Raw genomic sequence first — 16,563 nt, forward strand, 5'->3', positions numbered from 1 at the left:
TTTAACCCTTTTTATATTTATGGCATTAATGCTAAAGTGTTTATTCATTTCCTGCTAATATGAGCAGCAACTTGAGGTGGAATTGTTAAAGTTTATATATTTTAATTTGTGAGCACTCTGGTTGAGAGTATTAATATCACAAATTATTTATTGAAGCAAATTTACATTAGAAGTAAAACAACTTTCTCTCTATTGAGCTATATAGAATATTCCACAAGTTTTTAATAAGTATTTCATGAAAAAGTCTCATAGTTAAGTAACTTTAGAGGACTATTAAATTTCTATAGCTATAAGGTCAAGACAGAAAAATCAATTTTCATAGCAACAAAAAATGGAAACTAAAAAGTATTAAATAGCATGATAAAAAATGAAAAAATAGAAATAGAAAAATTTTGACAATCTCTGTACTTAAAACTACAAAATATTGAGAGAAATTAACACCTAAATAAATGGAGATACATATTGTATTCATGATTTGTCAAGATGACAGTTTTCTACCAAAGGAGCTATGATTCAGTGCAGTCCCAATCACAATATCAAGAGTCCTTTATTCTTGAAAATAACAAATTGATCCTCAGATTTATATAGAAATGCAAGTGGCCTGGAATAGCTGTAGTTATTTTTTTAAGAGAACAAAGTTGGATGACCCACTATAACTGATGTAAAGGCTTCTAAGACTACAGGATCAAAATTGTAGGATTAGTAAAATTCTACAATTAAAATAGAACAGAATAGTCTAGAAATGAATCCATATATAAATAGGCAGTTGATTTTTTACAAAGGCATCAAGGTGACTGGATAGGGAAAGGGAAATCTTTCAGCAACTATTCCTGAAACAATTGGAAAGAATTATCAGAAAACACTGAACTTCAACCTCTGCCTTTCACTGATAGAAAAGGAAATTCAAGATGACCAGAAACCTAAATATAAAAGTTGAAATCTAAATCTGTAGATAAACCCACAAAAACATAGTTCGATCTCAAAAACAACATGTGAAGCATTAGAAATCATTTATGAAAAGGGCACCTAAGTGGCTCAGTCAGTTGAGCTTCTACCTTCAGCTCAGGTCATGATCTCCAGGGTCCTGGGATTGAACCCCATATCAAGATTTATATATATGTGAATCTCTTCCTGTGAAGTTCAATAGAACGTAAAACCATGGTAATAAAAATCAGAGCCATAGAAAAAGGCAAGGGGGTGATGGACATGTTCTGTATGTTGATGTGATGGTGGATATACAGTTGTATTTGTCAGAGCTCATTAAACTTCACACTTAATATCTGTGCATTTTGTAGTTAATGAATTATGTCTCAAAACTAGTTTCCTTAAGCAATAATTTATCAAATTGTGCATTTTGCCTTTGCCTCTCTAAGCAGCCATGTCACTGTGATTGTTCCTGAAACTTCAGGTGCCTCAGAATTCTGTTATATTAACAAGGGTTTTCCAGAGAAACCAACCAATAGAAAATATATGGGGAAAAAGAGAGAGATGGACACTTGATGGTGAGAACAAACAAGTCTGAAATCTGTGGAGAGGCTGGCAAGCTCGAAAATGAGGCAAGATTTTGAGAGAACTCCGCCTCCTCTGTGAAGTCTCAGTTCTGGCTCTTAAGGCTTTCCATTGATTGGAAGGAGCCCACACATATTATGGAGGATAATCTGCTGTACTTAATGTCAGTGGATTGTGAATATTAATCACATCTAACACAGTGTCTTCATTGCCAGTCTAGCATTAGTCCAAACAACTGGGCAGGTCAGATTATTCCTTCTTCATAGATGATCAGGATCAAAAAGATGGCATGATTTGTCAAAGATATCATTAAAAAAATACCATGCCAGGTGTTGTTTTAGAAGCTCGGAATGCACTAGAGAACAGATAACAGGAAAGGCTCTGAATTTGTGGAGCGTGCATTTTAGTGATCAGGAGACAGTAAAAATAATAGAAAATTCAGAAGTAATTTAGAGAATGATAGTAATAAGTGGGGACAAAATAGGTGGAATAAGTTAGGGGGCATTAAGACTCTCACATGAGGTTTGCCTTATTAAGAAGGTGGTGTATTTCAGTGGAGTCTGAAGGACCCTTGTGGCTATCTTGGGAGACCCAGTCCAGTAGAGGAAGCCGCTAGTGGGAAACTCCAAAGCCTGGTAACTAAGACTAGAACACTTGTTTTCAGTTGTTCATAGTTCAAGCCTGAGTATTGAGCACACTATTGCTAGGCATTGGAACTACCACAGTAAAAACATGCATTGTGCCAAAGAAATTTCTCATTCTTTATTTTCATTATAGGAGTGGTTTCCTCACCTATGAGCAAGGAAGTCAACAAAGGTCTTCAAACCTATTTTGCTCTCAGAATTATCTGCAGATACTAATTTTATGATTTTAAATATATGTTATCAATAAAAAGATACTGTAGACATTGCTGAATTCACAATCATATGTTGTTCAATTGATAAACATCAGAGGTTCCATTACAATAATGCTGAGTGGTATATAATCTGTAGGCAATTCTGAGGTTGAAAAGGGCCCTCGTTCTTGACAATGTTTGAAAACTCCTGTTCTATGCCTCAAATTTGCCAGATTAAATTGGTTCTAAAAGCCACACCAAAATTTTGCTTTTTATAGAAACAAGGGAGGTCTTTGGACATTTTTAAATGGAGGAATAGCATGATCAGACCTGTGTTTTGGGGGGAGATTTTGTTTCATTGTGAGTTGTCCAGATGGATAACTGAAATAAATGGAAAAAATCTATTGAGGAATGCTTACAGTGTAACTATAGTTGCTTGATTCATAATGCAGGGATGCAGACTTCACTATACTTAATTTTTTGTTCCTCATGCCAAAAAGAGCTTTCAATACAATTTGTCTGCAGTATATGTTACTTAAAGCAGTATTTCCCAGTTATCATCTATTAAAAGTCAACAATTAATAATAGTTTTCTAGCTTAACCCTGCCTGGGATTCTTGAAATGAAACATTAATAACAGTTAAAACAGACCCTTTCGAGGAGAGGATATACGTACATGCTAGCGTTTTGCAAGCTAATTTGTATGTCTGCAAGCATTTGACATTTATATGTTTGGATGAACTTTTATTTTAGCCTTACATTACTCTAGCTTTCAGAGTACTTATTTTAATTTGATCTTGATGGTGAACCAAAGAATTACTGTTGAGAGATTTGGATATGTGTATTTACAATCAGAAAAGGTCCCTCTCATACTTACTATTGAAGGTGTTAAAGTAGCAATAAATACTTGAGAGAGTTGAGAAAGATGGAAATCAACATATTCAAATATGACAGGATAAAGCAATTAAATCTTTGTAAAGGATTTCCAAAGCCTGCATTTTACCTTGGATACTTTTACTTGGGATTCTCTAAGTGTTCTGTATTCTATTCCTCTATAGTATTCTTTCCCACTCTGAAGGGGCATTCCTTTGTGATTACTACTCTGATTCATGTCTTCACACTAACTAAATACACACTTTTGATGAATTACCCTATATTATGCTATATTTTGATCTTTGATGTTGCTCTCAGGCAAAATATCAATGTGAAATTGTAACAGTTGTTTGCATTTGTGTTTAATTCAACCTGTGTGGTACTGGCAACACTATGAATATTCATTCTTTGGCAGGACGTATGCTTCTGGCTTTGTTGCTGAATCAGATTTTCCATGCATGTGGGTATGTGGTCGTTCTTGCTCAAACATCTAGATGCTCGATTGCTAATGCTTCCCACTTGCCAGATGGTAAATATACAGCCACAGTTTTCCAGACAATTGTCTGGGTAGAAATCTTTGTACATTCTGAATTTTCTCATATACTATTTTTTTTTAATCACTGTGAACATTAAATCTGTCCATAGCAAAAGTGCTTAACTCAGTTCTGTGAGTCTTCAGATTTCTATGCTTCCAGTAATTTTATATGCCATTAGGGAGTCTCTTTGCTTGTTAATACACTGGTTATTGGTGAAATAGGCTCAGGAGCACTCGTGATGAGATTGACTCTAGTATCGATGCCTATATCAGGTAAAGAGAAACAATTGCCATCATTGAAATCTACATAGGATTCTTGATGTGTGTCTATCCACCAAGGGACAGGAGATGCTGAATAATGATGAAACATGCCAAATGTATGCTTGGGAGTCAGTCATTTAGTCTGCATTCAAATTGCCTTTCTTTTCTTTTGTTTTTCTTTTTGATCATTAGGTTAGAGGAGCTGAAATAATGGTCCTTCATATCTTGGAACTTGTTAAGGAGCTATAAGATTTGGCATACACTAGTTGATTATTAATAAATTCATTTGGATTAGAAAAGTGATAGTTACAATATTCAGATAATTTTTAAAGATTTTTTAATTGAAGTACAGACATTACATTAGTTTCAGTTATACAAATGGGGCATTTTGAAAGATGTGCATAAAAGTAATTCAATATAACTGATACTGTTTTTGAGAAGTTGACCAGATGATGATGAATTACATTATTATTTACTATAGGAACTACTATGTTCTGATGCTGAGCTTAGTTTGTGGGTTCATTATCTAATGTTATGCTACAATGACCCTATTAGGGGAGTTACTACCATAGGTATGAAAACCGAGGCTCAGAGAGTCTGTGTCACTTGCCCAAGGTTATGCTGCTAGAAGAAACAGCAGACCAGAATCTCAAGTCAGTCTGATATGTAAGTCTATAATATTAGCAACTACAGTACTGTATGATACATTGTTTGAATATGTTTGTGGATACATACACGTAGATATGTGTGCATGTGTGTGTACATATACACAAAATAATGCTTAAGTCAGTGAATATGGGTTTTGAAATCTTACTGCTATCTATACCATCAAAAATGTCCTTTAATAGATGAGCATCTGTTATTGTATATCACTCCCTCTTCTTGTCACCTCTTTGTATCACCACCACACATTTGTTCTCGTTGTCCTCATTGTAAGATAGCACAAAATAAAGATTACTGAGGGGTTGAAATAATGACTTCATCCAAATGCTTTCCATTTTTTTCTCAGCAAGGCAGATCCTCATTTATCGAAGACCTCGGACTACATAACATTATAACCTGAAATCTCTATCCTGTGTTTTTGAACTTATCAACCTCAAGTGCAAATACACCTCAAGGTGTTTTTTAAATCTCTGATATAACTGTTTCAGCTACATGGCCCCCCAGACTCTACCTAACACTATTATTCTGTCGTTTGCTTCTATGAAGGTTTTCTTCTCCATCCTCTTATCCAGTTCATGTATCTTAATCATCACCTCCTCACTTCTCCTTTTTTTTTTTTTTAAAGTCTTTATTTATTTGACAGAGCACAAGGAGGAGGAGTGGCAGAGGGGGAAGCAGACCGCCTCTGAGCAGGGAGCCTGATGTGGGGCTTATTCCCAGGACCTTGGGATCATGACCTAAACCAAAGGCAGTCGCTTAACTGACTGAGCCACCCAGACACCCTATCTCCCCAGTTTTAAATAATTAATCCCTATTCATCCTATATCCCCTCCATATTGCTGAATTGTGTATATCTCAGGTTGTAGTCATATTTTTCCTTATATGGAGACTCCCATGTTTTTTCTGATGTTTCATGTTTCTGTATTTCCTTGGTGGCATCTATAATTATGTTGAAAATGGAAGATACTTGCTTATTGTTGAATGAGTTGCTTTGGATCTTTTAAGGTTCATTGAAAAATGAAATAGCTAGAATATTTTTAAAAATTGATAAGCAGAAATTAGGCTTGAAAGAATTAAGGAAAATACCTCATTTTATATAGTTTCTGTTAGATTCCTTGGGCAGGCATGGATTATTAAAATGCTAATAAAATGTCTTTCTGTCTAAAGGAAACAAAGAACTATATATGTATAGGCTTATTGGGCCCTAATCCAGAAATATTGCCATGAGGTTCAAGTTTTAGGAACAGAAAATCCCCTAGAAATTTGTGAAGGGACTAGCTGTGTGTTTTTACTATACCATGACTAATTAAACACATCTGAAAAGAACACAAAGGAAACTGCATGATACATAGGCTTACTGGGCCTAAAGTATTGAGCAGGTAGCAGGAAGGTAATACTTAAAGAAAACTGTATCTTCATGATTTAGTCTGTAAATCATTGAATATTGATTGATAATATATACTAAAATTATCTGATATTTTGTTTTTAACTTTGGTATCCTTATGAAATTGAAAGGGGGAAAGGTTCTCTTTTTATTGCCTGATTATAGCATCCCCTCTAAATTATTGCTCAAAAACCTTGTCTGAAAAGTGGAAATTATAAAAAGGAGTTTTCTTTCACTTAAATATTTGCAGTTTTTTTGTACATGAAAATCAGTTACAAAATTTTAGAGGAAAATCAATATTAAAGATCATTCCTAGATCTTTTCTGATAAGTACTTTCAGCAAACTTGCCATGTCAGTTAACTCTAATATTGCTAAGTAGATTGCAGCCCTTGATTATGGGACCAACCTTTGATATTTTCATTCTCTAAGTCTGTCACTAGAGTGACTGACTGCTCATCTGTGTCCAGAAGTGTCCTCTGAGTGCATATAGGAACCTCAGGATAACATTTTGGTCTTGCTTTTATTAGTAGTAGAAAACCAGGACTCAAAATGTTTGCTAAGCCTAGATTGTATTGAACTGTATATTCTGGCTAACACTTCTTTGATAATCATTACCATTTTTATTTGCCTGAATAGGCTATCATTTTAAATATATTTGCTGAAAAATAATAAATACATCACACATCAATTAATGAATTGCTTTCAGTACCTTTCTTTTTTCAAAGAAGATGACAGCTAACATTTTAGTGGATTTCTACCTGGATAAATTCCTATGCATTATCAAATATGTCTATATTTATGTATGTATACATTTGGATTTTTACATTCTTCTGGACTTTCCATGTTTATCATTTGTCTTAACTGTTATAAGTTTATTTCATAGTCCTTTGATTCTGTAGGGAAGAATAAGGTATGAGTATATGCTATCATGTTCATGTGTGTTTATTTTTATAAAGAGAAATAGTCTGTACTTAGGAGAATTCTTAGGTTAAATAATGTGCATTTTTTTTTTTACAGACACCACCTTATTCATTGCTTCCATAGCTAACTCATTATTGTGACTGCCACTTCTTTTGCTTGTTCACTTTTCCAATGCCTTGGACATGTGCCAGTAGCCATTAGTAGTATTTTGTTTATCACATGTCACCTAAAGTATTTATTTTCATCTGATTTTTCAACCCCCAGTGGAATAGAAGTATTTTAAATTGTTCTCATATTGTAATACTGTTATTCTCCTAATCATCAACTGACCTTGAGATAAAATTAAATAAGTGATCATTTAGAGTATAAGCTTTCCATATATCCATATCAGGAGATATCCACATATCAGGAGAGGCCACATGCAAAAATCATTGAACTTTTCTGTTTTGATTGCCACCATCTTTGTTATGCCACAGTTAGACAATTATAAAAGAGTAGATATGGGATAGTAAAATGAGTCTTGGAAACATTTATCAGTCTTAAATTGTCTGTGTAACATAGATCCAGTTATTTTACTTTTGGCAGTCTATCTTATTTAAGTCATCTTAAATGTAGAAAACTAGATGCACAAAAGTGTCCCAAACATTGGAAATGACTTGAAAGACTCCATAGAAATGGTTAAGTAAACTGATATATAACCTCAATGGTAGATAATAGGTTTATTATTAAAAATTGCTAATTACAATTACAAGAAACATGAGGAAATTTGTTATGTCAAAGTAATCAGCAATCAAAATTGTATGAAAAGATGATTCTAGCTATAATAAGCCATCTAGAATAAAGGAATGGGGATGATTTTCTTTTTAAAGTTAAAAACAAAACAAAACTCAGCCCACCTAAACACTGAGGAAAAAAAGTTAGGACCAGTGATTATAGTATGGTGGTGAGGCAGACTGGGGGACTTTGTGTTTACTTCATGTTCTTTAAAACATTATTTGTTTTATTTAAAATCTATAATAACTAGCATATGTGTTTTATCTCCCAGAGTGTCTTTGCCATTGAAAAGCAGTCAAAAAATATTTTCCAGACAGTATCTTCTGATTTCCTACTAAAACTAATGTGATTGTTGTATTGATATTACATTTTTAGTTCATATGAGGCCATTTACTAATTTTTTTCTCAAATTTGATACTTAAATAGGTGGGATATCAAGATATATTAAGAGAAAAACCTAGTTCTGGGAATTAAATATGAAATGAATATAGATGAAACTGCAAGAGCATAGATTTTATGCATTACTTGCTAACTTAGAATATCGTGTATTGTTTTGGTAAGCCATTTATAATATTTAACTGGAAAAATGGTTAATGTTTGATAATAGGTTGCAAATCACTTTATGTTTCTGGGAAAACCTGAGGTTAATTTTTTTCTCTTGATTGAGCTGTTTTCATAATCAAGTGTTAATGGTAATGAAATTCTGTAATGTGGATTTGTGCATTAGTAAGTATTGCATTTTACAAATCTGGGTAACTACATAATATGTTTTTTATGATTTTTTACTGAATAAATGGGGAACTTTACATTTCTTTGTTTTGTCTTTTTCTTTCTTTCTTTCTTTCTTTCTTTTTTTTTTTTTTTTTTTTTGCCTTTATGCAGTTTGACTTATAATGTTAAAAATTTTGCAAGCTTTTAACTGTGGAGATAAATACATGACATATATGATAGTACCTTTTTGATGAAGAAGTACACTTCAGTAAGATGCTTTAGACAACAATATTAGACAACAGTATTAGTATTTGAAATAATTAGTAATGATAGAGACCTACCCTGCTAGTAGGATAACTTAGTATCTTATTAGAAAACTTAATCTATGTGGGTAATTATTCTGGGAGAAATGGATTGATTTAAGTTGAGGGAATTTATGAGAAGAAATCATGTTTAGGAAAGGAAAATAAATAGAAGTTCATTCTCTAGTATGTACAAGATGGTTTATGCACAATATTTTGCTTGAGACTCTGAATAGCCCTGTGGGATGAGTTTGTATTAGTATCCTTATTTAACTGATGAGGAAACTGAGCCTCAGGGAGTTTAAGCAGCTTGCCCTAGATCAAACAGCAAGTAACTACAAAAGCTGGGACTTAAGCTGAAGTCTGTTTGTTGTCAAGTCCCATGTGTTCTTGGAATCTCCCATGGCTTTGTACTGTAGCAGGGAAAATATCCAGCCCTAAGTAATGATAGTAAACAATCACTGTAATTGTTTATTATATTACCCTGGTTCATAATTCTTAGAGATGCTTGGGAGATTCTGGTGGAATGACAATGATGGAGACAAATCATGTTTATTTTGCAGATAAGCCCTGCTATTTAAGGGCTTTTGCTTCAGAATTGTCCTCCATATGTTCATTAGGTCTAAAATTGAATAGTGAGCAAAGTATTTGTTGTGGTCATGGTGGTTTGTTTCCTACATCAAATCTATTCTAAATTGTTAGTCTAATCTAATCATGACAATCCTATTTTCCATGCTGATAATTAGCTTAACAGTAGGCATTGAAACTAATCCTATGCAATGAGACATAAAGGGAATTATGCTACAAGCTTATGGGAAAGTTTTCCTTGATCACAAGAAAAAATGATAGAGAATAAAGGTCTTCCTTCTTTCTCTATACACTGTTGTGTCAAGCTGTGGTTTCTAAAACCATTCTAGCCATCTTGATAGCCGTCTCTCAGTGGAGCCAACATTAAAAGGCCTCAAAGAAGAGAGAGAGAGAGAGAGAGAGAGAGAGCGCATTGGACCTTGGTGACATAGTCAAATTGCTATATTAACCAACTCTCTAGAATATATTCTACATTTTGATTTCTGTTATGTGACCTGATAGACATCTTTCTTATATAATCTGACTGGAATAAAGAATATTTGTTCTTTGCAGCAGATACCTTTTTTTTTTTTGGATATAGTATTTGGTTTACAGGGTTGGGCACTGCCAGTCAGAGGATCTAAAATGTATTCAAATGAGGATCTAGGAGGAAGATCCAGGGAGTAGAACACTGAGGCCTTACTTTTACAGGCTGGTGTATAGATGACCCTTGTTATTTGGTTTCAAAAAAACTGGAGAACTCTTGTTGTACCTTTGAAAATTGACTAGGTGCCTAAAGATACTGCAACATTAGAGGAAATGGTATGAAAAATTAACAGTACTGCATCACATTGGCTGTTTTTTTTTTCTTTTTTTTTTTAATCCACAATAAAGAAGCAAACATAGGGTGAAGGGTGGCTCATTTGAAAATTGAGAGAAAAAACGTGGCTTTACTTGGACAGTACCTTTCTACATTAGCTTTAAAATTAAGTTGAATAGAATTTGAAAATTGGAAACATTCAGGGTTAGAACAGTTGAATTTTGTGCCTTAAATTAAAGTGCTGGTAATGATGAGGTTGGAGACTTAGCAGGAGATAAATTTGGGGAAAAAAAGGCAAACCTTATTTCACTGTCTTGTTATAAGCACCTTCCCTTATCTTCTGTTTCACCCAAGGGACAGAGACAGGATTATATGTGACATACAGTATGAGACAATTTTTTCAATTTCTTCATGGTAGAGATTATCCAACTGAGGGTGGTGGAATAGACAGAGAGCCCTGTGCCAGTGGGAGACTAGAGTTTTCAGACTTCTGAATTGGGTCTAAAGAAAGTCACTAGTTCTAGGAGAAGCCCCTATGCTTGATCAGATGCAAATACACTGGAAGCTTCCTGGTTTTTTTGTTTTGTTTTGTTTTTGTTTTTGTTTTTGTTTTTTTCTTGTTTTTAATGAGAAGTCTATAGCCAAAGAAATGCCTGGTAACATCCTGTGACTGTTCAACCCATAAAGCAAGTTCCAGGCTCCTCAATCCTCCAAGGAAATGGGCTGATAAGTATACAACCCCCCAAAACGGCATTCTCAACTTTACTTACTTATTGTGGCCACAGAGGAACATGGATGAGCGTAAGAAGAAATATGGGCCATCGAGGAATATAGTCCCTTCCCCAACCTGGAAATATGTACTTTCCTTATCCAAGAATGTAAGCTATGAGGGTGCTGTGGACCAGTGATTACTTTGGGTTGCTTTTTATTGACCCCTTTTCTAACATTTTATGGTTGCTATGTACTTTTTAATTCCACTGTTAATTTGTCTGTAAAACTGAGACTAGGTAGTTCATCATTTTAGGAGAGTTTACTAAGCAATTTAGACCTACTGGAGATAATGGTTCTTACCTGAAGATCCTGGACTTGGAGCTTAATGCAGTGACTAATTGAGACTTTGAGTCTTGTCCTTCAGGGAAGGGATAGAAATAGGTAGAGCTGGGCAATTTTGAAAATATGGCAGTGAGACTGGGTATAGATATTTTGTAGCTAAAGGAGCAGTTAACATTGATGGCGGACTATCCAGCAACCATGAATCCCTTCTTTTTCCAACAGAACCCAAATTGTGTTCAATATCTGTCCCTGTTTATAAAGTCAAGAGATAAAACTAACCTATTCTTTGTCTCAGAGAGATACTGGTTTGTCTAAAGACAATCTGATGTCTTTACTGATGATTGCTTCAGAGAATGACTGAACTCTGACCTTGGGGATGCAAGCAGAAGTTTTCTGGAGGCTATTGGGAAATTTTTTCACACTTTTAAGAGAAGTCTTTGGGAAACCATTCTCTCTCCCCTTAGGTATGGGTAGGGAAGTTTCAATTCTCTCCACCTCAACAACTAAAAAATGTTGGCCATGTCTATGTCTTCTTTGGTGAAATTTTTGTTCATGTCTTTTGCCCATTAAATGGTTGGATTGTTTGTTTCTTTGCTGTTGAGATTAACAGATTCTTTATAGATCTTGGATACTAGCCCTTTATCTGATATGTCATTTGCAAATATCTTCTCCCATTCTTTAGTTTTGTTGACTGTTTCTTTTGCTGTGCAGAAGCTTTTTATCTTGATTAAGTCCCAGTAGTTCATTTTTACTTTTGTTTCCCTTGCCTTCATATCTTGCAAGAAGTTGATGTAGCCAAGCTCAAAAAGGGTATTGCCTGTGTTCTCCTCTAGGATTTTGATGGATTCTTGTCTCACATTTAGATCTTTTATCCATTTTGAGTTTATCTTTGCCTATGGTGTAAGAGAATGGCCTAGTTTCATTTTTCTGCAGGTGGCTGTCCAATTTTCCCAGCACCACTTATTGAAGAGACTGTCCTTTTTCCAGTGGATAGTCTTTCCTGCTTTGTCGAATATTAGTTGACCATAGAGTTGAGGGCCCATTTCTGGGTTCTCTATTCTGTTCCATTGATCTATGTGTCTGTTTTTGTGCCAGTACCACACTGTCTTGATGATAACAGCTTTGTAGTACTGCTTGAAATCCATCATTGTGATGCCCCTGGTTCTGGTTTTCTTTTTCAGTTTTCCCCTGGCTATTTGGGGTCTTTTCTGATTCCACACAAATCTTAAGATGATTTGTTCCAACTCTCTGGATAAAGTCCATGGTATTTTGATAAGGATTACATTGAATGTTGATGAGGATGTGGAGAAAGGGGAACCATCTTGCATTGTTGGTGGGAATGTGAACTGGTACAGCCATTCTGGAAAACTGTGTGGAAGTTCCTCAAAGAGTTAAAAATAGAGCTACCCTATTTTTACAGAGCAATTGCACTACTGGAGATTTACTCCAAAAATACAGATGTAGTGAAAGACCAAGACACCTGCACCCCAATGTTTATAGCAGCAATGTCCACAATAGCCAAACTGTAGAAGGAGCCTTGGTGTCCATTGAAAGATGAATGGGTAAAGAAGATGTGGTCTATGTATACAATGGAATATTACTCAGCCATTAGAAATGACGAATACCCACCATTTGCTTCGACGTGGATGGAATTGGAGGGTATTATGCTGACTGAAGTAAGTCAATTGGAGAAGGACAAACATATGGTCTCATTCATTTGGGGAGTATAAAAAGTAGTGAAAGGGATTAAAGGGGAAAGGAGAGAATATGAGTGGGAAATAGCAGAGAGGGAGACAGAACATGAGAAACTCCTAACACTGGGAAATGAACAAGGAGTAGTGGAAGGGGAGGTGGGCAGGGGGATGGGGTGCTGGGTGACAGGCACTGAGGGGGGCACCTGACGGGATGGGCACTGGGTGTTATGCTATGTGTTGGCAAATCGAACTCCAATGAAAAAACTATACAAAAAAAAAATATGAAGTCAACACTGTTGACAACAAATAAAAATATGGAGAGCATCCTTGAGACAGAACTGGTGTTCTGACTGTAAAGCACTTGGAGCTTGATATAATGATGTCCTCGTTCTTTAAAAGTTGAGTGAGCTCTTGTGATTTAGAATATTCTGTTGCTTGAAATACAAAGATCTTTACTGACAAAGCTGGCCTTTGGTCATTTACAGGAAGTAGCATAAATTAATCTAAAGGCAGGTTTTTATACTCAATTGACTCCATATCATTGAGTCAATGATTTTTATCCAAAGATAAAGATGGATTTGTCAGAACTTTTTTGTCTGAATATATATATATATATATATATATATATATATTTTTTTTTTTTTTTTTTTTTTTTTTTTACTTGAGGTTGAGCACTGTATTGAGTAGAGGGACATAGGAAAGGTCCAACAGGATAAGGAGAAGATAAACTTGGCACAAGTCACAATTAAACTTCCGGGTGAATTCTAATTGTTAAAAATAATCTTGTGGCTCAGCATGGTCTTGAACTGGAAATGGGGCAGCAAGTACTGATACTTCACTAATAATGACCTTGGCTATGAAGATAATAATTCTTTGAGTACTTGTTTCTTTTCTTCAAATGAGAGGGTTGAAATAGATGCTTTCTAAAGTCTAATCCACCCCAAATTATTTTGGTCAAGTTAATACTGGGATTTTCTTGGGACAATTTATGAAATATTTCATTTATTTAATACTTTGTTACAGAGGGCTTTGTTCCTAATGGGCTGACTTATTATGATGTAATGGAAATGTTTACAACTGTAATATCAGTCTACACTTTTGTAATTCTTAAATCATTTTCTTTTTGAACAAGGAATGTTACTGTGGTTTGTTTACTACCCTACTCCACCCTCATCCCCTAAGTAATTTTTAATAAACCTTTCTACATTTCATAAGATTTCTAAGTTTTAAACTTAAAAAAATTTAATACTAATGCAAACTATTTCAAGTATATGGTAGTTGATACAATTTAACCAAGAAAAAAATATTTTTCCTGTTTTCCCTATTGAGACTGCCTAACTTGTTGGCCAATTTGTTGGCCAATTATAGAAGAATTTGAAATAATATATTTCAGCCAGATGCCAAGAGACAGTTTATGAAACTGATTCAGCGTATGGATTACATATGTTTTTACTTATTGTTTAGTGGTAAATGTTTACCATTCTTTACAGCAATTGGACATTAGGTTTACAGATAGAGAAATAAATATTGATGAGAATCACAATTACACTAGTTCTTTTGTTCATTAGATATTAATTACATTGTGTCTGTATATGAATTATATATGAAACAGTTAAAAATCTCCATATTTACTATAAACATAATTGACTTAATTCATATTTGTTAAAATACATGGTACTTTTTTGTTTGCTAATATTGAGTATGTGTAGTATTTCTAAATGTTTCAAAGTATAAGGTGTCTTAAAAGATGTTATATTTGTGGAGAAATATCATTGCACATTGTGTAATAGCAAGTACCACATCCTTGCATTAATTTAATGATTTCTACTTTGAGAAAAGGTTTTCTTTATTTTCAAAGAGAATGTCATTTAAAAAAAAACAGTAAAATTTAGATTTTAGCAGTGAAGATTGTCATTAAGTTTGTGTTTTTTTTTAAAATTATTTTGTGGATTTGTTACCACATATGTTTTGTCTACACCTTGAAACTGAAGATTTGGTATATAAGTCACATAAGCAGTGATAAAATTCAGCAATTTGAACTATTTAGAATCGTGTATATTTTTCTATTTATAATTGTGGTGATAACTAATGAATATGACAGATTCTAAAATTCTAAGATATTCTAGAATTAGAACATCTTAATGATATTAGTGTATTTTAAATTCATTTGGAAGGTATGCTATTGAAGGTCTCTATTAAGTGTATACATTTTTTTCTCTGAAGAAAAAGTCTTAAGTTTAAATGTAGTGTTTTCTTAAGAATAGTTCCCATATGCCTCAACCAATATGTCATATAATATGAGATAAAACTTGTTCATCATATAATTAGGTTTTTTTAAATGTATAGAATTAGAATTTCTGTATCTTGACTTTAGTGAAGATCAAAACACTGAGAAAAATGATCAATTATCAAATTAAAGGCTTTATATCATATTTTTTCTACAAAATTGTGTTTATAATTAGAGCGATGCTTTTCTAACATCTGAAGGGCTTTTAACAAATATTAATGTCTGGGTCCTACCCCAGACAAATTAAATCAGAATCAACTTAGGGTCAGGCAGTAGGGTTTGCTTATTTCTAGAGTTCTCCAAGTGATTTTAATTTTATAGGGTGGTTTGGGAACTTGTGATCAATACACTGTAAGATACTCATCAAACTATTTGATCAAACTCATCATCTATTATTTGACTAGACATGATTTGATTCCATGACTTATGTAATTCTAAAAAAAAACAGTTAAGAAACTTTTGACCTATAATGTTATGATTTTATTGTTGATGTTCAGAGAGTATAGTTTGCTTCATATAAATATATACTAAAATGAATGTAATCTAACAAAATGTAATGGGTATGGCTACTATTGCTGGTCAATCTTTAGAAATTTTTCTATTGATAGAAATTAATACCAAGAATGATTTGTGGCAAAAAATAAGACATGGGCAAATAACCATGGATGTTCTTTACTGCACAAATGTGGGCTGATTTCCCACTCTTTCTGTGTACTGATTTCCCACTCTTTCTGTAACAGATTATCACCAATCTGTGTAGTGGCTTAAAACAACAGATTTATTCTCTTTCTGTTCTAAAGGTCAGCAGTCCTAAAGTGAACCTGTCAGCAAGTTTTCATTCTTTTTCAAGGCTCTAGGAGAAGATCCCTTCCTTTTCTTTTCTAGTTTCTAGAGGCTGTTTGCTTTTCCTGGCTCTTGTCCCCTTGCCTCCATCTTCAAAGAGCATTACTACAATTTTTGTTTCCATGGTCACATCTCTCTCAATTATTCATCCTCCTATTTCCCTCTTAGAAGTACCCTTATGATGCTCTGGTTTCACCCAGATAAAAATAATCCAGGATAATTTTCCCATTTTGAGATCCTGAACTTGATCACGCTTGCAAAGCTCCTTTTGCCATGTAAAGTAACAAATACACAGGATCTGGAATTTGGACAGGGATATCTTAGGGAAACATTATTTTTTTAACCACAAGGAACTAATATTTTTTCCTAAAATGCAGCTTTTTTTGTTTGTTTGTTTGTGTTTGTTTTGAATAAAGTGTCTGCAAAGAAACAAGGAAAAAGAAATTCAGTGCTGGAGTTTCAAAAGGGTGCAAGACAGTGACAGTTGAAAAGTTGTTCAAGGAACTCTTTATCATGATTTTTACAATTTTG

The 16,563-nt window shown here is 34.0% G+C and overlaps 1 protein-coding gene across 18 annotated transcripts in view; it reads left to right on the forward strand.

The window, feature by feature from the left end:
• The window catches only part of CRPPA (CDP-L-ribitol pyrophosphorylase A), a 340,908-nt gene that overhangs the window by 205,129 nt on the left and 119,216 nt on the right, over window positions 1–16,563 (forward strand). The window contains exon 12 of one of the 18 annotated variants that reach the window (XM_077856693.1): window positions 3,632–3,680. The exons of the other annotated variants lie outside the window; for them this stretch is intronic. Coding sequence (XP_077712819.1) covers window positions 3,632–3,658 — 27 coding nt within the window. The 3' untranslated portion in view covers window positions 3,659–3,680. The remainder of the gene's footprint in view (window positions 1–3,631; window positions 3,681–16,563) is intronic. 18 annotated transcript variants of the gene reach the window in all.

This window comes from Canis aureus, chromosome 18, assembly GCF_053574225.1.
Source record: "Canis aureus isolate CA01 chromosome 18, VMU_Caureus_v.1.0, whole genome shotgun sequence".
In the NCBI taxonomy this organism is placed as follows: domain Eukaryota; kingdom Metazoa; phylum Chordata; class Mammalia; order Carnivora; family Canidae; genus Canis; species Canis aureus.